Raw genomic sequence first — 24,939 nt, 5'->3', positions numbered from 1 at the left:
CAAACTCACAGCTGATGTCATACTCAATGGTGAAAAATTGAGAGTTTTCCCTCTAAGATCAGAAACAAGACAAGGATGCCCACTCTTAACCACTTTTATTCAGCATACTCCTGGAAGCTCTAACCACAGCAATCAGACAAGAAAAAAAAAAAAAAGCATCCAATTAGGTAAGGAAGAAGTTACTGTCACTATTTGCAGATTACATGATATTATACAGAGAAAAACCTAAAACCCTAATAAAAAAACAATTAGAATACATGAATTCAGTAAAGTTTCAGGACACAAAATTAATGCACAGAAATTGTTTTTTTTTTGTACATTAATGATGAAGTAGCAGAAAGAGAAAACAATTTGATTTACAATTGCACCAAAAAGAATAAAATAACCTAGAAATAAACTTAACAAAAGAGGTGGAAGATCTGTGCTCTGAAAACTATAAAATGCTGATGAAAGAATTTGAAGACAAACCAGATTATGAGATATATTATAAAGCTATAGTAATCAAAATGGTATGGTACTGGTACAAAAATGGACATACTGAACAGATTAGAGAGCCCAGAAATAAGCCGACACTAATAGGGAAAATTAATCTAGGACAAAGGAGACAAGACTGTATGTACACTAGGGGAAAAGATAGTCTCTTAATAAGTGGTGGTGAGAAAACTGGACAGCTAAAAGAATGCAAAAGAATGATCATTTTGTTCCTTTTTGCTACAAAAATAAATACACTGGATTAAAGACCTAAATGTGAGAGGTGAAACTATAAAACGTCTTGAAGAAAATATAGGCAGAAAACTGTTTGACATCAGCCATTGCAACATCTTTCTAGATATGTGTCCTCAGTCAACGGAAACAAAAGTAAATATAAACTATTAGGACTATTCCAGATAAGTTTTTGTATGGTGAAGGAAACCACCAACACAACTAAAAATCCACCTTCTGAATGGAAGAAGATATTTGCAAATGATATATCTGATAAGGAGTTAATACTCAAAATATATAAAGGACTTATACAAGTCAACACCCCCCAAAATATGATTCAATTAAGAATGGGAAGAAAACCTGAATAGACTTTTTCATCTGAATTGACATTTTTTTCAAAGAAGATATAGAGATGGCCAACACAGACATGAAAAGAGGAAAAGGAAATGCAAATCAAAATCACAATCAGCTATCACTTTATACCTATCAGAATGGCTAAAATCAAAGATAAGAAATAAGTGTTGGTGATGGTATTGAGAAAAAGAAACCCTTGTGCACTGGTGGTAAGAATGCAAACTGGTACACCCACTGTGGAAAACAGTACAGAGGTTCTTGAAAAAAAATAAAAATAGAATTACCATATGATCCAGTAATTTCACTATTGGGTTACCTAAAGAAAACAGAAATACTCATTCACAAAGGTATCTGTACCTCTATGGTACACCATTACTGCATCAATATTTACAAAAGCCAAGATATGGAAACAACCCAAGTGTCCATCAAAATGGATGGCTAAAGAAGAGGTGGTATATATACACAAAGAACATTATTGAGCCATAAAAAAGATGAGATCCTGCCGTTTGCAACAACATGGATGAACCTAGATGTATCATTTTGAATTAGTGTCTTTTGTTTTCTTTGGGTAAATACCTGGATCACAGAATATGTCTATTTTTTGTTTTGGAGAAACTTCCACACTCTTTTCAACAGTGGTTGCAACCAGTTTGCATTCCCACCAGCAGTGCACAGGGTTCCTTTTTGCAACATCTTCACGAACACCTGTTGTTTCTTGTGTTGTTGATTTTAGCCATTCTGAGAGGTGTGAGGTATTATTGTGGTTTTGATTTGCATTTTCCTTGGTCATGGATGATGTTGAGTATCTTCTTGTGTGTCTGCTGAATGTATGAATTTATGAAGTGTACTGGATATCTATATCTATATAGATATATATAGATATATAGATATAGATTTATAGATATATAGATATTACAGCAGCCAATAAGAAAACAAAACTTTAAAATACCATTTAAAATAATATCAAAGACTCCTGGGGAAGATGGTAGAATAGGAGGACTTTCAGCTCATCGCCTCATACAGATAAAACTAAATAAATGCATCAGTGTAAATAACCCAAAAAATGACACGGAGACTGACAGAACAAACTCCACAGCTAAATGTAGAGAAGGGGCACTGAAAGAGGGTAGTAAGGACAGAGACATGGTCTGGAGCTAAAGAGAACCATACAACTGTCTGCAAGAGGGAGGGGTGCTGCAGGCATGGTGAGGGGCGAAAAACAAACCTCCACATCAGGGACCCCATGTAGGGAAGATGAATCCCCATTACATTTGGCTTTGAAAACCAGAAGGGCCTAATTTTGTGAGTTCTTACAACCAGTGGGGCTTAAAACATGGAATTTCAAAAATCAGCAGGAGTAAGAAAAGTGGGAAGCACAAAAGCAGTTAAAGTAAGTATAACTATAAAAAACAGTGAGCATACTTAGAAAGTAAAAGTAAAGTATGACACCACATACCTAAATTGTGGAGAGGAAAGGAGTAAAGAATGAATTCAAACTTAAATGACCATTGGCTCAATATGGTCTATTATATGCAGAAGATGTTACATCTTTTGCAGGAAAGAAAGAGAGAACTACCAAAACAACTATGAAACAAGTAACAATGACAAATACATATCCATCGATAATTGCTTTGAATGTAAATGGACTAAATTCTCCAATCAAAAGACATAAAGAGATGGAATGGGAAAAAATAACCAAGACCCAGCTATATGCTGCCTCATTGCAAACCTAAAGACACATGCACATTGAAAGTTAAGAGATGGAGAATGCATGCAAATGGATGTGAAAAGAAAGCCGGGATAGCAATACTTATGTCAAACAAAATAGAGTTTAAAACAGACTGTAACAAGAGACAAAGAGAACACTATATAATCATAAATCAAACAATACAACAGGAAGATATAACAATTGTAAATATTTACATACCTAAATACATAAAGCATGTAATAACAAACATAAAAGAAGTAACTGAGAGTAATACAATAGTAGTAGAGGACTTTAACGCCTCACTTACATCAATAGACTGGTCATCCAAACAGAAAATCATCAAGGAAACAATGGCTTTGAATAACACATGGGACCATATTGAATTAACAGATACATTCAGAACATTCCATCCTGAAGCAGCAGAATATACATTCTGGACACATGGAATGTTGTCCAGAACACAGAACAAATTAGACCACAAAACACGTCTCAACAAATTCACAAAGATCCAAGTCATAGCAGGCATCTTTTCTGACTACAGCTATGAAACTAAGAATCAACAACAAGAAGAAATCTGGAAAGATCACCAATACATGGAGATTAAATAACATGCTACTAAACAATGAACAGGTCAATCAAGAAATTAAAGAGGAAATCAAAAGATAAAAAGGAAAAGACAAAGGGACAAAAACAAAGACAAAAGACAAAAGACAAAGAGGAAATCAAGTGAAAATGAAACACAATGGTTCAAAATCTTTGGGGTGCACCAAAAGCTATTCTAAGAGGGAAGTTTAGAGCAATACAGGCCCACCTCAAGTAGAAGTCTCAGATACACAATCTAACCTTATATCTAAAGGAGCTAGAAAAAGAAGATCAAACAGATAAAGGAAATAAAGATCATACTCAATGTTGACTGGGAAAATTTAACTATGAATGAAGAGATGAAACTTCTGAGGAAAAATAATCAAATGGATGAACCTCATCTGTTTCAAGCTGAGAAAGATTTATTTCCTGAAGGCAGTGAAAATACAGGCCTTGGAAGCAGTAGTTCTAACTGCCAGGAGACAAAAGAATGAGTAAGGTCCAATACCAGTAAAATGAGACAATCTCAGAATCATCTACAGAAAAAAATGACGATGTTACAGAAGTTCTAGGTGGATTATTTACGTACAGTTCTACTTTTACACTGTATGAAATTTTAATGAAATAACGTCGGCAAAATTAGTTTTACAAGATAAGCAGATTGTAAAATAAAGTACGTTATTGGATAAGTCCTAAGAGAGTTGTTCATGCAGAACTGTAAATTATGAACTGTTCTGGGTCTTGCTTAGTACTGATTTTTTTTTTTTTTGGAGGGGGCTGGGGCCTCCGGTTAAATTTTGGTTTGTATATAGTTTTTTTTTAAATTTAGAATTAAATTTTTTATTTTATTTTTAGAAAAGCTTTTATCTGAGACAGGGAGAAAGTGCAAGAGTGTGCACATGCATGAGTGGTGGAAGGGGCAGAGGGAGATGGAAAGAACCCTCAAGCCAGCTCCTCCATGAGCCCAGAGTTTGACCCAGGGTTCAGTCCCAGGACCCTGAGATCATGACCTGGGCCAAAACCAAGAGTAAGACACTTAACCAACTGAGTCACCCAGATACCCCTATAATTCAAATTTTTAAATGGAAGTAGCAATAACAATTTTTAAACCTTTGGAGAGTGTCACCTTTAGTTTATAGATATACACAAAAGCTTTTTGTCTTGTCTTTTTCTGACAGCTTTAGCAGTTTTCATATTTTGGTCAGTTTCAACATTTTACCATATGAATTATATGTCTTTGTGTTAGTTCCATACTACTTATAAATACATATTACCTATATTGATCTCTTACAGGAAAATATAAAATTTATCCCCTTAGAATAATATGTGTTTATATGTAATATAGTATATGCCATGTAATATATAATATACATAATATACCATTCAATATAATATGTTTTATGTAAAATATATAACATGTTATATGATTATATAAAAACTATTATATATAATATACAACTCAATGATATATTATAAATTATCTAGTTTATAAATTTATAGAATTTATAATATAATTACATAATGTATAAACTAAAAATATGTACTTATATAAAATATATACTGTGTATATTAAATTTGATTATAGGAACATGTTAATATATATATGTTTTATTTTTATATATAAATATAAAAATATAGTTAAATATAACTATATCTAAATATACATCTATTTTTCTAGGTTTTGTTTTCCTGCTTCTATAAAAGATTAATTTATATATGTCCATAAACGAAATGTATATTTATATAACTTATACTAAATGTATTGTATATAACTCCATATTTTTATATACATAATTATATATCCTATATTGTGTAGTTTAACATGTATTACATATAAATACACGTATATTATCCTAAGGGGAAAATGTTATTTTTGTGTTTTTAGGAGATGAGTATATACATAAATATAAATGCAATATGTATTTATAAATAGAATATACTACATATAATTTACATGTAATTGTAAATTACATATAAATTACATACTACATAATATATGATACATATTTAAACACGCACTACTCTAAGAGGGAAATATATTATCCTATTATAGTAATATCAAATTATATATTTATGACTATTATTTAATATATATTATTGTACACTTTATATTTATGTATAATATACATTTATATCATTATAAATTATAAAATTATGTATAATATACATTTATATCATTATATACATGTTATTCCATGGGGGAAAATGTTTTATTTTTCTGTTTGTCTAAGAGATGAATAAAATCGATACTTTTTTTTCAATTGATAATCACTGAGTTCATCTCTCTCAAGGCAGTTTCTTTCTGACTACATATATTCCTTGACTTGTGATGGGGTTAGTTCCCAATAAACCCTTTTTGATTGAAGATATTAAAAGTAAAAAATACATTTAATACACGAAACCTACCCAACATCATAACTTAGCCTAGCCTACCTTTTCTTTTTTATGTTATGTTAGTCACCATACAGTACATCATTATTTTTTGATGTAGTGTTCTGTGGTTCATTGTTTGTGTATAACGCAGTGCTCGGTGCAATACATTCCCTCCTTAATACCCATCACCAGTCTAAGCCATTCCCCCACCCGCCCTCCCCTCTGAAACCCTCAGTTTGTTTCCTGGAGTCTATAGACTCTTATGGTTCATATCCCCCTCTGATTTCCCCCACTTCATTTTTCCCTTCCTTCTCCTAATGTCCTCCACACTATTCCTTATGTTCCATATATAAGTGAAACCATATGATAATTGTCTTTCTCTGCTTGACTTATTTCACTTAGTGTAATCCCCTCCAGTTCCAACCATGTTGATGCAAATGATGGGTATTCATCCTTTTTGATGGCCGAGTAATTTTACATTGTATATTTGAGCCACATCTTCTTTATCCACTCATCTGTTGAAGGGCATCTCAGCTCCTTATAGGTTGGCTATTGTGGATATTGCTGCTATGAACACTGGGGTGCATGTACCCATTCTTTTCACTACATCAGTATTTTTGGAGTAAATGCCCAGTAGTACAACTGCTGGGTCATAGGGTAGCTCTATTTTTAATAAAGGAACCTCCATACTGTTTTCCAATGTGGCTGTACCAACTTACATTCCGACCAACAGTATTAGAGGGTTCCCCTTTCTCTGTTGTTGTTTCCTGCCTTGTCAATTTTTGCCATTCTATCTGGTGTAAGGAGGTATCTCAATGTGGTTTTAAGTTGAATTTCCTTGATGGCTAATGATATTGAACTTTTTTTCATGTGTCTGTTAGACATTCGTATGTCTTCTTTGGAGAAGCATCTGTTCATGTCTTCTGCCCATTTTTTGACTTAATTGGTTTTTTGGGGGTTGAGGTTAAGAAGTTCTTCATACATCTTGGATACCAGTCCTTTATCTATAATGTCATTTACAAATATCTTCTGACGTCAAACTCTCTCTCTTCATAGATGACATGAAAAACCCAAAAGTCTCTACTCCAAAATTACTAGAATTCATACAGAAATTCAGTAATATGGCAGGATACAAAATCAATGTGCAGAAATCCGTTGCTTTCTTCTACACTAACAATGCAAATATAGAAAGGGAAATTAGAGAATCAATTCCATTTACTATAGCACCAACAACCATATGATACCTGCGAATAAACCTAACCAAAGAGGTAAAGGATCTGTACTCAAGGAACTACAGAACACTCATGAAAGAAATTGAAGAAGACACAAAAGATGGAAAAACATTCCATGCTCATGGATTGGAAGAATAAACATTGTTAAAATATCTAGGCTGCCCAGAACAATCTATACCTCCAATGCCAAAATGCCAAAGGTATTTTTCAAAGTACTGGGACAAACAATCCTAAAATTTGTATGGAACCAGAGAAGATCTCAAACCACCAAGGAAATGTTGAAAAAGAAAAATGAAGCTAGGGGCATCACATAGCCTGATTTCAAGCTTTATTACAAAGCTGTGATCACCAACACAGCATGGGACTGGCACAAAAACAGACACATAGAACAACGGAACAGAGTAGAGAGCCCAGATATGGACCCTCAACTCTATGGTCAACTAATCTTCAACAAAGCAGGAAAAAATATCCGTGGAAAAAAAGACAGTCTCTTCAATAAATGGTGCTGGGAAACTTGGACAGCTATGTACAGAAGAATGAAACTTAACCATTGTCTTATACCATACACAAAGATAAACTCTAAATGGATGAAAGACTTCAACATTGGCAGGGATCCATCAAAATCCTAGAGAAGAATACAGGCAGTGTAACCCTCTTCGACATCATCCATAGCAACTTCTTTCAAGACACATCTCCAAAGTCAAGGGAAACAAAAGCAAAAATGAACTTTTGGGACTTCATCAAGATAAAAGTCTCCTGCACAGCAAAGGAAACTGTCAACAAAACAAAGCAGCCTAGTCTACCTTAATTGTGCTCAAAAACACATTATCCTATAGTTGGACAAAATCATCTGATAGGAAGTCTATTTTGTAGTAAAGTGTTGAATGTCTCATGTAATATATTGAATACTGCACTGAGTAGAAAAAACAAACATGGCTATACAGACACACAATTGTTGTCAGGGTATCAACTGTACACACTCATGATCACATAGCTGCTGGGAACTGCAGCTGATGAAAATAATTGCACAGCAGATCACTAGCCTGGGAAAAGATCAAACTTCAAAGTGTGAGGTCTACTGAATGCTTATCACTTTCACACTGTTGTAAAGTCGAGCATTTTTTATTTTTATTTTTTATTTAAATTCAAGTTAGTTAACATATAGTGTAGTACTGGTTTCAGGAGTAGAATTCAGTGATTCATCACTTTTATTTATTTATTTATTTATTTAATTTAAGATTTTATTTATTTGACAGACGGAGATCACAAGTAGGCAGAGAAACAGGCAGAGAGGGAGGAGGAAGCAGGCTCCCTGCTGAGCAGAGAGCCTGATGCAGGGCTCGATCCCAGGACCCTGGGATCATGACCTGAGTTGAAGGCAGAGACTTTAACCCACTGAGCCACCCAGGCACTCCTATTACTTATATTTAACACCCCGTGCTTATCCCCACAAGTGCCTTCTTTAATGCCCATCACCCATTTAACCCATCCCCTACTCCACATCCCCTCCAGCAACCCTGAGTTTGTTCTTTGAACTACAGAGTCTCTCATAGTTTACCTCCCCATTTTTTAAAATATTTTATTTATTTATTTGACAGAGCGAGATCACAAGTAGGCAGAGAGAGAGAAGAGGAAACAGGCTCCCTGACAAGCAGAGAGTCCAACACAGGACTTGATCCCAGGACCCTGAGATCATGACCTGAGCTGAAAGCAGAGGCTTAACCCACTGAGCCACCCAGGCACCCCTGTTTTTTTTTAATCTTATTTTTCCTCCATTTCCCCTATGTTCATGCTTTGTTTCTTAAATTCCACACAAAATTGAAATCATATATTTGTCTTTCTCTAACATTTCATTTAGCATAATACACTCTGGTTCCATCCACATTGTTGTAAATGGCAAGATTTCATCATTTTTGATGGCTGAGTAATATTCCATTATATATCTATAGCACACATCTTCTTTATCCATCATCAGTCAATGGTCAACAGCCAAATCATGGAAAGAGCCCAACATCCAAAACTTTTTGATTGGAGTCTGTCTGTAATTCAAGATCTGGTCCTTCTGAAATCTTAGAAACTAAGCTAAAGTTCCAGGTTAAGCACAGTCCAAGAGATCTGTTCAAACTAAAATTCTTCTATCTCCTTTTGTGGTGCTTGATAAAAAGACTTCATGATTTTTGAGAAAATATTTTTTGTCTTGGCAATTATTCAAACATTAGCTTATTATTTTATAGAATGAATACTTATTAAGCTGACATGAGACCATCTCAGCAGCACTAGGCAGGTTCACTGCACTGCTTGTTTTTCAGAATATTTGTGAATATTACACATTTTTTTCTAAAATATTCTAGAGTATGCAATGGTCAATAGAATGAAATATGCCATTGTACTGGAAGAATTAATGTATCACTTTAGTGATATACTTGAACTAGATGACTAAAGGTTTAGGGGTGCATAGAAACCACAATAATTTGTACAACATTTTGAAGTGCATTAAATATTTTTTAACATGATTCTTTAACAGCCAGTGTTCTTTTTTTATTTCAACACAAAGCATAATGACTACCCCAAATGCATGATTTTTAATTCACATATTTAAAAGTCATGTGACTTGTACAACTTCCCTATCAAAATTACTAGCCCCCAAATTTATACCTGTTTCTTCAGCTGTATCTTTTGATTTTTTAAAAATTTCTGTAAAGTAGATGTTATAGAATATAACACCTTCACTGTCTTCATGAAGTGGTGTATAATTGCATGATCCCTGTATGTAAATAGAATGCTTGTTTGTAAACAGGGCTTTTTAAAAAATAATAATAAATATTTTATTTACCTATTTGAGAGAGACAGAGAGAGAGGGAGAGCATGTAAGCATGAGCAGAGGGAGAAGAAGGCTCCCTACTGAACATGGAGCACAACACAGTCGTTGATCCCAGGACTCCAAGATCTTGACCTGAGCTGATAGCAGCTGCTTAACCAACAGAACCATCCAGGTACCCCTAAATACTAGGGCTTTTAATATAGAATTTTAGATAGCAGTAAATACTAAAGTTATCACAAGTAATAAATATGTAAATGTTGTAAGAACTGTACAACAATATTGAAGGAATCTCAGATTTGGGGAATTAAAATGTCAGTCAAAAAAGATGTATTATATGATTCCACTTATGTGAAATTCAAGAAAAAGTAAAACTAATTTTCACTTTTTACTAATTTTAATTTTTACTTTTACTAATAATTACCTCCAGTGTGTTGGGATATTGACTAAGAAAGAGCAAGAAATGTTCCATATATTGATAGGGATGTTGGTTAAATGCATATATAACCTATATATAATTTCATCAAGAGCCACTTAAGATTAGAGCAATTTATAGTATTTGTTATGCCCCAACAAAAGCATAATAATATATGCATGTTTATGTGTAGACTTATATGCAGACATATACATAATTATATCATATTGATATAATAATATAAATTATACTAATATATAGCATATGCAAACTTCTTAAATGATGGCTTTTAACTGGAATTTCATATTAAACATCATTTTATGTTTGAATTAATAATTTATTAGTTATGGTAAAAGAAATTAGATTTAGCCATCGGGACTCAGTTTAGATGATCTCAATTTTGTTGGCAACATCCAAAGTATCACAGTCAGGAGCCCATGAAATACATGCCTTCTTCTATCAGGCTTGATAAGGGTGTTGACCTTGGCCACATCAATGTCCTAGAGCTTCTTCACAGCCTGTTTGATCTCGTGCTTGTTGGCTTTGACTCCACAGTGAACACAAGTGTGTTATTGTTTTCTATTTTCTTCATGGCTGACTCCATAATCAGGGGAAATTGATTATGGCATAGTGGTCAAGTTTGTTTCTCCTTGGGGGGGGGGGTGTCCTTTTTTTTTTTTAATTTTTTATTTTATATTTTTATCCCCAGGGGTACAGGTCTGTGAATCGCCAGGTTTACACACTTCACAGCTCTCACCATAACACATACCCTCCCCAATGTCCATAACCCCACCTTCTGGGGGTGTTCTTTTGAGGATATTTGGGCTGCCTTCAGATATACAACATCAGAATGTAGGTGATCTGCCGATTGTTTTTGATGACCGTGGATGACTTTCAAGAAAGCAGCACTTTCTTGATCTTCTAAGCCTTTGACTTGGCTTTGGGCTTAAAAGGGGCAGTGGCTTCCTCGTCTTTGTTGTCATCTTCATGGAAGGGTGAAATAACTTAATCCACAGAATCTAAGGCAGTATGCTTCCACTATAACTTAAAACCTAAGAACATTTATTTTATTTAAAGAATTCTCATCCTTTTCTCTTATGATAAGACTATAAAAATGACCATAATTTATTGCAATTCCTGCCATCAAGAGATGCAGTCTGTTCTACTCCTTGAGTCTGGACTGAATTGTAAATTTTCTTTGTACCACAGAATGACATAGAGCCACATTATACTAGTTTGAACCTGGGCTGTCAAGGCCTCTGTATTCTTTTGCTTGCTGTTTGTGGGACCTTTGCCACTGCTACCACATGAACAAGCCTGAACTAGTCTGTTGGAGCATGAGACATCACATGGAGACATCCAACCATCCCATTTATTTATTTATTTATTGGTTTGTTTGTTTTTAAGATTTTACTTATTTATTTAAAGTACATGAGTGTGAGTGAGCAGGGAGAGGGGCAAAGGAAGAGGGGAAATAACCTCAAGCAGAATTTGTGCTGAGCGTGTGGAGCCCAACACTGGGCTCAATCTCATGACCCTAAGATCATGACTTGAACCAAAATCAAGAGTTGGATCCTTAAGTAACTGTGCCACCCAGGTACTTCTCCAACCACACCATTTTAGAATAGCCAATCCTCAGATGCCAAGTAGCTACCTGCAGATGTATGCATCAGCCTGGCTGTGATTAGTCAAATTTGTCCCTGATCAGCAGAACCACCCAGTCAAGTCCAACCTAAATTCAAAAGCCACATTATCATAAACGAAGTAAATGGTTGGTGTTATAAGCCCCTAATTTTTTGGGTGGTCCATTACACAGCAAAAACTAATTGTTCTCAGTCCATTATAATTCTTTACCGGAAAGAGTAAATTTTTGGAACACTGCCATCTCTGGGCCAATATTAAACTTATGACTCCACAGTCTATGTTTACTGAGAATTATGAGCACTTGTTAAATACACTTACCTCAATGGGATTCCTATAGAAAGACTCCTTTCCTGAAGATGGGAATGACATGCCAATGATACGCTCTGTAAGCCAAAATAGTCACTACTATGAATGTCATTATAAAGTGAAACAATATATGAGAACTTAACTTATATACAATTGGACTCCTTTTACATAAAAAAGAACTTTCTGGATTAAGAATGATGGAGAAAAAAGCTACTTCTCAGTATAATCAAGAAAACATATTAAATTATCTGCTATAATGACCATTAAACTCACACAGTGTTCTTAAGACTCAACTGGTTCCCACCATATGGGACAGATTTGTGTTGACCAGTGGTGAGAATTTATTTCCTAAGTAGATAACAAAAAAAAAAAATGAGAAATCTGGGTTCCAGCAATGGTGGGAACTCTCAGGGTGCCTTCCAGAGTTCCTGACTCAGAAAACTGAGATCTCTTATTCTCCACAGTTTCTGGAATGGAACAGGTCTTTCTGAAATCCTTGTACCCCAGAAAAATACTAGAACTCAAATTCCAAACCAAACAAAGGGAGCTAACTGGAAATCCATTCAATTTCCTGGAAGGTAACCAAGCAGCCCTGATTTGAGAGGACAATGCAGGTTTTCCATTGTCAGGGATAAACTACAAATATGTTGTGCCACCATAGTGGCTCATGTCTTCATGAATAAAGAATGCTTTGAAAGAACATGGCTCAGACAAAGCAAGAACAAGATGAACATATTTACTCACACACCAGAAATATTTGATGTTAATACAAGTAAATCAACAGTTAAACTTTACAAACCGGTAATATAAGTGAGGTCTAGGTCAAATCCATCCTTCCTGTACCGCCGTTTGTTTCCTGAAACCTGAGAGTTGAAAACAATCATTAACTTATGAGATGAAAAATCATCATAAAAATAAAGATTATTATATAGTTATCTAAAACTCTTGTCAGTATTTCCTGAAGCAAACATATTCTGAATCATAAACATAGTTTGCCTGCTTACCATCCTTCTGGCCAGCTGTTCAAGATGTCTCTTTTGATGAGCCAGATGAAAAACTCTTACAAGAATGACAAGTCGTAGAGGTCGAAAGAAAATAGTCAATCTAATGGTAAAGAGATTCATTGTTGCTTTAGAAATAGGATTTTGTCAATATGGATCAAGCCTAGAGCTGTAGTTCTTAACCAGGGGTGATTTTGCACACACACCCCCTAACCAAGTCTCCTAACCACCCCCCTATAGGATACTTGGCCATGTCTGGGGATATTTTTGGTTGTCACACTGTATGAGGGCATGCTACTTGTAGGTAGTGGGTAGAAGCCAGGAATGCTACTAAACACCAATGCACAGGACAGCACTTATAACAAAAGAACTCTGGTCCAAAGTACCCATAGTGCAGAGGTTGAGAAACTCTGGGGGAGAAAAATAGTTATATGATAGACTTAGAATTTGCGGATTGAACTTTTGTGATTTAAGATGAGCATTTCCCCATGATTTTCACATCAAAACTTTCTTCTGTCAAAATGGTTCTTGTTCACCTGTGTATTTCCCATCAGTAATGAGGCTCACTACAGCTGCTAACCCATTATCAGGCAGGCAGCAGATCAAGATATTTCCCAAGTGTGCTAGCTGGTGGCTCTCCTACCACCAGAAAAAAAACATGATGGCAGAGAACTGGATGGTTTGAATATGTCTTCTTTAACTTGAGTGTGCATATGATTCAGTAGGTCTGGAGTAGGACCTGAGGTGGTTTTCCTCTTGCATTTATAGCAAGTTCTTTGGTGATACTGAGGTTGCTAGTCAGAGGACCATACTGGATCTAGTTATTTTAAAACAACTCCAAAAGCCTATGATAGACATCACATTTTATTGGGACATGAATTGAATCCTAAGCTGTTGGGCTACAGAAAGGATCAAGATGTTGGGACTAATGAGTGAGCCACCCTACATCTATAGCTCAATATACATGTTCCTTTTCTTCATTTCTACTGTAGCAAGAGGAAAAGCAGGGGAGAGGGGGACATTTTCAGTCTCTCATACACATTTTAGTTCCCTGATACCTAAACAGTTCTAATGTTGCCTCGGGTTTCTTCATTTTAGCTTTACTGCAAAATTCCACTACCATGATTTTACCGATGTCACCTTGCTTTCTGTTCCATTTGTTCTTTCTGAGAGAAATCTTGGGAGTCACCCAAATTTTGGATATGTTCAAACTAGTGCTCTCTTGGTTACAGGAAAAACCCAGGGATTTCATGTGTAAGGAACTTGTAATTGAAGCTCAATGGGAATTCAGTGGGAATTTCTTTTTTAAATTTAAGTTCAACTAGCCAAGATATAATACATCATTAGTTTTTGATGCAATGTTCAAGGATTCATTAGTTGCCTAAAATACCCAGTGCTCATCACATCACATGCCCTCCTTAATGCCCATTGGGAGTATCACAATGCCTGGCTTCAAGCTGTATTACAAAGTTGTGATCATCAAGACAGCATGGTACTAACACAAAAATAGACACATAGATCAATGGAATAGAAAGCCCAAAAATGGACCCTTAAGGGCACCTGTGTGGCTCAGTGGGTTAAGCTGCTGCCTTTGGCTCAGGTCATGATCTCAGGGTCCTGGGACTGAGTCCCGCATCTGGCTCTCTGCTCAGCAGGGAGCCTGCTTCCCCCTCTCTCTCTCTGCCTGCCACTCTGTCTACTTGTGATCTTTGTCTGTCAAATAAATAAATAAAATCTTTTTTTTTAATGGACCCTTAACTCTAGGATCAACCAATTTTTGAAAAAGCAGGAAAGAATCTCCAATGGGAAAGAAACATCTTTTCAATAAATGGTACTAGGAAAGTTGGACAGCCACATGCAGAATGAAACTGGATCATTTCCTTACACCATACACAAAGATAAACTCAAAATGGATGAAAGACATAAATGTGAGATAGGAATCCATCAAAATCCTAGAGGAGAACAAAGGCAATAACCTCTTAAACCTCAGTGGGAATTTCAAAATGTAGAGAAGCTCAAGTGAGTACAAGAGGCAAAGTCCCAACTTTCTTCTTTGGAGGCTCCATGTTCTTTATTCAGCTAAAGGTACTTAATCTGTATACCCTTCACTCTTCCCTAAATACAACTATCTTTTAGTTTCTAAGTATGTGGGAATTTGTCTAAATATTCACTTTTGGTAGCTTATTTGGTTTAGGATCAGCACATTCAGACTTCAAAAGATTATACAAAAGGAAAAATACAGAAAAAGACCCCCGCCCCCCAAAAAGAAAAGAAATTAAACTTTAAGAGAAATAAACATAAATATCTTACCTGGGGGTAGTTTGAAGAGACTTAAAGTCAAAAAACATATAAATAATATCAATCAATAGAGTCATTACAATAATGACAGCATCCAAAAAGTTAAGTGCATCAGAAAAATAGTATTTTATCCTGCAGTATAAAACAGAAAATATTAATGTGTGCTGTCCCAAAGAAATAAAGATATTTTAAAAACAAATTATTTGACTTATTCCATTAACAATTCTAGTTTAATGGATTCTTTAAAATGCATACTAGACTAGATTAAGGAGGAAAACATCCAAATTGTATCTTATTTTATAAATACAAGTGACAAAAGCATTAATATGGCAACTTAAGTATGGTAAGAGATAGAACCAAACCATTGAATAAGAGGCAAGCAATACCTTCACGCATTGGGTGAGAAAGGTGGGCTGTTTGGCAATATTACTGAGCAACAGAAGCTAAATGTGTCACAGCCTTAGAGCAAGTGGGCTGTGAGGATTGTGCAGTCCAGTAATTTGGTTTGCAAACTCTGGCTTTGTGCCTACAGTAGAATCCCTGTAGGCTGGGATTTCCCCTGTAAAAGTTGAACTTCTAACCACTTTGCCTTTCTCCCCAACACTGGCTCCTTTAGCCAGGAGCACTGGTGCTCCAAGGAACTCTTCTTTGAATTCAGGGGTAGCTCCTCTAAGGCTCTGAATAACCTAGGGGTAAAAACTGTCCTTGGTTCTGAAGTAGGAGGATAGAAGTTCAGCAGAAAAGGAGACAAGTAGCCTTCTGAAATGCTCTACATGAAATGAGACTGGGGAATTAGTCCCTGACTCTCACTGTTGACATCTTCCAGGGCTTGGCCCACTTCGTTCACCTTTTCATAAATCCAGCAAGCAAAGAAAATCAGCTGCTGCCTGACCACCAAGCTTTACTGATGGGATGAGCATGCCACAGATCTCTTAATGTACTTCAACATAAATATTCTTTCAACCCGAGGTAGGTGATTGTTCATGACCTATTATCTAGTATTGATACACTGTCAGATTTTATTTAGATTCAACTCTTGTTGAGATTTATATTCATAGCTCACACACATTTTCCTCTTAATAATGTGCACACAGAGACACAATAGTTGCCTGGACCCACTTTGCAATCTCTTTAATCTTTACCTGTTGAAGGATCTACAACATATTGTTAGAAACTAGAGTGCCAGCTGCAACAATAATACTAAAGCCCAATCCAAAAGAAATTAGAATTTGGATTGTTTTCTTGTTGACCATTCCTCCAAGGGGAATAGTTTTTCTTTTCTTTTTACATTTCTTTTTCTTAGTTATTGATCTAGTGTTCCATGATTCATTATTTGCATATAACATCCAGTGTTCATTGCAATATATGCCCTCCTTAATACCCATCATCAGACTAAAACAACCCTAACCTCCTCCCTCTGAAACCCTCAGTTTGTTTCCCAGAGTCCATAGTCTTTCATTGCTTGTCTCCTGCTCTGATTCGACCCCCTTCATTTTTCCTTCCTTCTCCTAATGTCCTCCATGCTATTCCTTATGTTCCACATATAAGGAAAACTATATCATAATTGTCTTTCTCTGCTCGACTTATTTCACTTAGCATAATCCGTTCCAGTTCCATCCATGTCAATCCATGTATACAATGGAATATTACTCGGCCATAAGAAAGGATTAATACCCATCATTTGCATTGAGGAGAAATACTTTGATAAAGAGGGACACATTTGTTGGGTTGCCTTGGTAATTATTTTGGGATGTTGCTCATAGCAGTACAGAATAGCTTCACATGCTTTTAAACAATTAATCAAACTTACCCTTCTACATATGCTCGAAGAAGAACATCCATCAAAAAAAATAAAGCAATAGCTAAAGAAATTGAATGATATTCCAAAGGAATATATGTTGTGCTATTAGCGACAATCAGGTCTGTAATGATGAGAGACAGATCCACAAAGACGAGCATAATTCCAAATATTCTACAACAGAGAAACAGAATAAAGATAAAGTGTTTTTTACTCTTAAACTTAGACTACATTTAGGCCAATGATATATACCAAAATGTCACTTGGGATTAAATTGTCCACTGGTACAGAATACTGTGTTGCCTTAGAATCTCAAAACAATTACTAAGTTTTTACCCAATGGAAGCAATTGTTAGAGAATTAAAATTCCCATACCAACATTTCATGTTATCATGCCCTTTTACAAAGGACACATCAGATTAATGCTTCAAGATAGCACAGGCAACCTGAATTAAAATTACATGTCTCAACGTGTAAAGTCAGCTTAAATGTGAAATTTTTTTAAGGGGCTTCTACCAATATCTCATAATAGATAGAATCTCATTTGTATCGCTAACTTTCACAAATTTAGCAATAAAAACCAAGTGAGAGCATGACTAACATGCCCTTAAAAGTCCACTTTGACTAGTAAGAGATTTTATCAGTGAGATTATATATTAATAGATGCTTCTAGCACAGTGCTGGGCACATGGGAAGGAATTCAGTTCCATAAATACATACATGATTGAACTCTAAAGTACTTTCTAAATCTTGCTTTCATATATTCTAAACACATTCTTCATAAGCTGATTACACTACTTGTATATTCTATGAAGATAAATGTATTAGTCCTCAAAATACTTTTTTATAATTCCAATGCAAATTAAAATATTATAAATTTTTAATAATTTTTGTACTATATGGTGACTAACTGAACATAATAAAAATTAAAAATAAATTTTAATTTTAAATACATTTAAAAGAAAGCAAGTATTTTGCGTGACTCTATATAGTGGCCGGAAATCTTACAGTCACATAGAGAAGTCCAAGTAGAATGTTTCCAGAATTAGGAGTACTTCTAGACAAATAAAGTGTTTAATACAAACACTTGGATTTTAAAAAGCATCCTTCATTAATTTACTTTTACAGGTAGAAAAAATATACTAATATGTTATTATCAGGCTTAGATACCATTTCTTTGCAATTCTTAATGTTCAGCTTAAGCTAAAATTTCAAGACAAATTACATTACATGAGGCACAAGGACTTTTTAGCAACATATTGACAGTGAAAATGTGCCCCCCTGAGGTACTTTATTATTAAAAATATTTAATGCTAAGTCAAGCAGAGAGAGTCAATTATCCTATGGTTTCACTTATTTGCGGAGCATAACAAATAACATGGAGGACATGGGGAGATGGAGAGGAGAAGGGAGTTGAGGGAAATTGGAAGGGGTGGTGAACCATGAGAGACTATGGACTCTGAAAAAGCAACCTGAGGGTTTTGAAGGGGCAGTGGGTGGGAGGTTGGGGGAGCCTGGTGGCAGGTATTAAGGAGGGCACGTATTGCATGGAGCACTGGGTGTGATGCAAAACAGTGAATATTGTTATGCTGAAAAGAAATTAAAAAACAAATTTAACGATATGTGTAATTATCTCCTTTTCTAGGGTTTCACATACCTGAACGTGAGTGATGATACCAGTGAGTTCAAAATTCTACTAATAATGCTGCTGCAAAAAGAAGTAGAAATTAAATTCCAGAGTTTCAAGTTTATCACAGATTTCTTCTAATACATAATATAAATTTAGCCAATAACAAAGGACAATATAGTTTGAAAGTTCTTCCAAAGTTTCACAACAAAATGTTCTTTACCAAGATTTTCAATGTTCTGCTTCATGATTTTAAAACTTTCATATGTAGAATAAATGCAAATAAAACTCAAAACTATGTTTAGTAATATTTCCATTGCCTGTAAAGCCCCAGTCCCAAGTTTATGGTATTATTAAATTTGGGTTCATTAACTAAAGCAAGATAACATGGAGACAGAAAGGCAGGGTAGAAGAGATCAATGTTCCAACTCTCCCATTAATGAACTGTGGGATCCTGTGCAAGTCGTCAAACCTTGGCCAAACCTGTTTCCATAGCAGTAAAACAAAGCCCTTCAGTAAATGATACTCTTGTCTTATAACATTCATCTCTTGAAAAAAAGACACACAGGAACACAACACTTAATCATTAATGAGAAACACATTGGAGTGGCAAGTGCACTTTGGAGATACAGAATTTTAGTAAGATACATTTCTTTTTTTCTTATTTTTTTAACAATTTTATTTTTTTTTATTTACATGACAGAGAGAGGGAGATCACAAGTAGGCAGAGAGGCAGGCAGAGAGAGGGGGAAGCAGTTTCCCTGCTGAGCAGAGAGCCTGATGCGGGGCTCGATCCCAGGACCCTGAGATCATGACCTGAGCTGAAGGCAGAGGCTTAACACACTGATCCACTCAGGTGCCCCTGTAAGATACATTTCAAAGGAGAAACACCCTAGAGACTGGGATCCTTCCATTAACAGGAGGAGGAGAAGTCTGTTTGATGGAGCCTCCAGCTATGCCTGGAGACAAGGTGAGCAAGTTATTGCCCTGCTGAAGTCTACAACACAGGACCCAAATTTCACCCCAAGTAGTATTAATGTGAAAGCAGCTCTTACAGCCTGCACCCAAGATTAGACTGGCCAATGGAGTGAACAGATGAATAGAACTGGGTCCTGCTAAAATTCAGTACTGATGAATGCTATTAGGCTAACCTGAGATATAAGAGCTCCCCACTGCCTGAAAATTCTCCCTCCCCCCACTGCGGTCACCACCTCTGCCCAGGCTTAGGAAACTGAAGCTAATGTGGACACAAAACTGATTGGTCAAAAGAGGGTAATTGCCCTGAGGCTGCCATTTTCTTAAAACACACCCTTCTGATCACACACTGAGTGGATCTCTGGGTAGTGAGGAAATGTAAGAATATTTCAGAATTTACTTGACAAAGTGACAATACAGAACCCATGCCTGACAGAATCACAAGGCATGAAAGGGAGGCTTTAATTTCCCTTTTTTTTTCTGGGAAGGTGATAGAGTAAGAGGATCCTAAGTTTCCCTTGGACATTCCAATATAGTAGCCGTGTCAGTGTAACTAACCCAGAAAATGACCTGAAGACTGACAGAAGAGACCTTCCACAGGTCATCATAGAGAGGAGGCCACACTGAAAAGTGGAGGTGGGGTGGAGATACAGTGGGAAACAAAACTTCTGCTAAGACTAACTGCAAATAAGAGGGACCCCACAAACATGGAAAAGAGAGAGAAGGAGACTCCAGAGAAGTTACCCCAGACTTGGGGGACATGCAATGAGAATACAAGCCCCATAACATTTGGCTTTGAAAGCCAGTAGGGTTTAACTTTGTGAGTTTGTGCAACCAGCAGGACTTAATTCGGGGTACTTTAAAAATCAGTGGGCTTAGTTCTAAGAGAGCCAGAGGGCAATAGGAAACTGAGTCCCTGCCCTTAAGGAGCAAGAAAAACAAGCAATCCCACTGAGATAAGCATAGAAGCAGCAGTTTGAAAAGTATCTGGGGTATAGTGAAGGAGATTTATTTATTAATCTCAGAGTATGTGCTGGAGAGCAGTGATCTTTAGACTTCCCCAAGAACAAAAGAGCTGGTGGGACCATTTGCCCCCTCCCTAGCCTAGATAGCCTGGCACTTATAGGAACCAGTGAAAATACTTTACAGCTACCCTGCCAACAGCATGTCCCCTACCCTTGTATTCTCCTGTGGATCTGCCACATCCAACATGCCCAACTTAGAGGGGCTGCCTTCAAAATGACACCTGCCCTAAGGATGGAAGGTAAAGGGAAGATAACTACACACACTAGTTCTACTGTAGGCCCAACAGCTGAACCTTATAATTGGCAGTGCAGGGTGCCCTGTCAATCAATGCGTGTGCCACCCAAACAGATAGATAAGGGCAGGCATCTGATCAGATTGCCAGACCCATCTGTCAACAAGAACCTGCCAGGGGGCAGCACAGGGAGATAAACCAACAGTTTGGGGTCACTGTAGTTCTGGTAGATGGGTTGGAGGCTGATATCTCATTAGTCTTCAGGTCTCACCTACCAACCAAAGCCTCTCAGCAGCACAGGGAGAGTGCCCTGAGTTCAGTGTGACTGCAGCCCCAGCAAATGAGTTAAGGGCAGGCATCTTGTCTGACTGCTGATACCACCCAACTGCAAGTCCACGGCAGTCCCAGACTGGCCCCTTGACAGCAGAGTGACCTAAGCCAGCCTACAACAGGCAAATTGTAGCCAACAGGCCATTGTAGCCAACTGGACTGAAGGAAAGTGAGGCTTAACCTACAGCAGTAGAGTACATGGAATCCACATAGGAGAAACCCCTGAAGCACCTGTTTCTGGTAAACAGGCACCACAGAACCTCTTCTTCATAAGGTTCCTACTTTCAAAGTCAGGAGACATAACTGACTTTCCTAATACATAGAAACAAACACAGGAAGTTAGTTAAAGTGAGGAAACAGAAAAATGTGTCCTAAATGAAAGGACAGGAAAAAACAAGAGCAAAAGAGCTAAAATGAGACAGAGATAAGCAATATGCTTGATTTAAAAGAAAAAAAAACTCAAATTAATGGTCATAAAGAGAATTTCTGGACTTAAAAAAAGAGTGGGGGACCTCAGGAAGACCTTCAAAAAAGAGCTATAAAATATAAGAAAGAACCAACCAGAGGTAAAGAACTCAATAACCAAAATTAAAAATATGCTAGATGGAATAAATAGAGCATAGGAGGCAGAAGAATCAATCAGCAAGATGGAACATAGAGTAACAGAAAGCAATCAAGCTAAACAACAACACAAAAGAATCAAAATATGAATAAGATAGGAACTCAGCAAAATCATCAAACATAATAACTTAACATTCACATTATAGAAATCCCAAAAGGGGAACAGAAAGAAAAGGGGGCAAAATTTGAAGAAATTGCAGATGAAATCTTCCCAAATTTGGGGATGGAAACAGACATCTAGATCCAGGAGACACAGAGAGCCCCCAATATAGTCAATACATAGAGGTCCACATCAAGATACATAACAATTAAAAAGGTAGAAGGTAGTGGTAAAGAGATTTTATCTTAAAGCAGCAAGTGAAAAATAAAGCAGTTACATAAAAGGGAAACCCCATAAGTCTATCAGCTGATTTTTCAGCTGAAACTCTGAGGCCAGAAGTGGCATAATATATTCAAAGTGCTGAGAAGAAAAAAACCTGCCCTTAAGAGCACTCTACTCAGCAAGGCTCTCTTTCAGGATAGAAGGAGAAATGAATAGTTCTTCAAAAAAAAAAAAAAAAAGTGAAAGGAGTTCATTGCTACTATACCAGTCTTACAAGAAACATTAAAGGAAATTCTTTTTGTGGAAAGAAAAGGCCATTATCAAGAATTAGAAAATCATGAAAGGAAAATATTTCACATATAATTATAAACATAATAAGTAGTAAATTAGTTATAAAGCCAGTATAGAGGTAAAGCAAAATGCAGTAAAATCAATTGCACCTATAAAAATCAGTCAAGGGATTCATAAAATAAAAGGATATAAAGTCTGACATCACATACATAACATGTGGTGGGAGGTGTAAAAATATAGTGCTTTTAGAAAGGGTTCAAATTTAAGCTACCATCAATTTAATATAGACTGCCATATGCAAAAGATGTTAGACATGAACCTAATGATAACCACAAATCAAAAACCTGTAATTATGCAAAAAAATAAAGAGAAAGGAATCCAAGCATATCACTTTATGAACCATTAAGCCACAACTGAAGAAAGCAAGAGAAGAACTACAAAAATAACTACAAAGCAAGTAACAAAGGGGCACCTGGGTGTTTCAGTCAGTTAAGCATCTGCCTTCTGCTCGGGTCATGATCTCAGGGTCCTGAGATCAAGCCCCACATCTGGCTCTCTGCTCAGATGGGAGTCTGCTTATCCCTCTCCCCTGGCACTGCTCATGCTCTCTCTCACTTCCTCTCTCTCTCTCTCTCTCAAATAAATAAAATCTAAAAAGAATAAAAAATAAAACAAGTAACAAAATGGCAGTAAGTACATGCCTATTTATAATTACTTAGAAGGCAAACGGACTACCTGCTCTAATAAAAAGACACAGGGTGACTGAATGGATAAGCACAAGACCTATCTGTAAATGGTGCCTACAAGAGACTCATTTCAGATCTAAAGACATGTAGATTAAAAGTGAGAGGATGGAAAAACATTTACTATGCAAATGGAAGCAAAAGTCCAGGATAGCAATACTTAGATCAGAAAAACAGATTTTAAACAAAGACTGTAACAAGAGACAGAGACATAAACATAAAGGGAACAAACCAACAAGAAGGCATAATTGTATGCATCCAAATATAACCAATTAAGTGCTCAACCCAGGAGCACCTAAATCCATAAAGCAACTATTAACAGACATAAAGTAAGAAATTGAGAGTAATAACATAATAGTAGGGGACTTTAACATCCCACTTACATCAATGGATAGATCATCCAGACAGAAAATTAACAAGGTAACAGAAGTTTTAAATCACACATTGGACTAGAGGGACCTAACACATAGATTCAGAACATTCCATCCTAGAACAGCAGCATACATATTATTTTTGGAACATTCACCAGAATAGATCACATCTTAGGCCAGAAATCAAATCTCAAAGGATTCAAAAGGATTGAAATCATATCATGCATCTTTTCCAACCACATAGTACAAAACCAGAAATCAATCACAAGAAAAAAATTTCTTTTAATTTTTTAATTTAAAACCCCAATGTTTATAGCAGCAATGGCCATGGATGCCAAACTGTGGAAAGAACCAAGATGCCCTTCAATGGACGAATGGATAAGAAAGATGTGGTCCATATACACTATGGAGTATTATGCCTCCATCAGAAAGGATGAATACCCAACTTTTTGTAGCAACATGGATGGGACTGGAAGAGATTATGCTGAGTGAAATAAGTCAAGCAGAGAGAGTCAATTATCATATGGTTTCACTTATTTGTGGAGCATAACAAATAGCATGGAGGACATGGGGAGTTAGAGAGAAGAAGGGAGTTGGGGGAAATTGGAAGGGGAGGTGAACCATGAGAGACTATGGACTCTAAAAAACAATCTGAGGGGTTTGAATTGGCGGGTGGGTGAGAGGTTGGGGTACCAGGTGGTGGGTATTATAGAGGGCACGGATTGCATGGAGCACTAGGTGTGGTGAAAAAATAATGAATACCGTTATGCCGAAAATAAATAAAAAATATGCTGAGTGAAATAAGTCAAGCAGAGAGAGTCAATTATCATATGGTTTCACTTATTTGTGGAGCATAACAAATATCATGGAGGACAAGGGGTGTTAGGAGAAGGGAGTTGGGGTAAATTGGAAGGGGAGGTGAATCACGAGAGACTATGGACTCTGAAAAACAATCTGAGGGGTTTGAAGTGGTGGGGGGGTGGGAGGTTAGGGTACCAGGTGGTGGGTATTATAGAGGGCATGGATTGCATGGAGCACTGGGTGTGGTGAAAAAATAATGAATACTGTTTTTCTGAAAATAAATAAATTGAAAAAATTTTTTAAAAAGTAAATTAAAAATTAAAAAAAAATTTAATCAAATTTTAAAATTTAAAACTAAATAACTTGCTA

At 36.3% G+C, this 24,939-nt stretch overlaps 1 protein-coding gene across 1 annotated transcript in view; it reads right to left on the bottom strand.

Moving 5' to 3' along the window:
* LOC309849178 (phosphatidylinositol 3,4,5-trisphosphate 3-phosphatase TPTE2-like) overlaps positions 1 to 24,939 on the bottom strand; it is a 122,017-nt gene that overhangs the window by 30,852 nt on the left and 66,226 nt on the right. Inside the window, exons 15-20 of the mRNA XM_082701505.1 lie at positions 18,889 to 18,939; positions 17,244 to 17,405; positions 15,446 to 15,565; positions 13,139 to 13,238; positions 12,934 to 12,997; positions 12,147 to 12,211 (exon numbers count right to left, since the gene is read on the bottom strand). Of these exons, the coding sequence (XP_082557631.1) occupies positions 12,147 to 12,211; positions 12,934 to 12,997; positions 13,139 to 13,238; positions 15,446 to 15,565; positions 17,244 to 17,405; positions 18,889 to 18,939 (562 nt within the window). The remainder of the gene's footprint in view (positions 1 to 12,146; positions 12,212 to 12,933; positions 12,998 to 13,138; positions 13,239 to 15,445; positions 15,566 to 17,243; positions 17,406 to 18,888; positions 18,940 to 24,939) is intronic.

The sequence above is a fragment of the Mustela nivalis genome, assembly GCF_964662115.1.
Source record: "Mustela nivalis genome assembly, chromosome: 15".
NCBI lineage: Eukaryota > Metazoa > Chordata > Mammalia > Carnivora > Mustelidae > Mustela > Mustela nivalis.
This window is presented reverse-complemented; position numbering and strand designations above follow the sequence as displayed.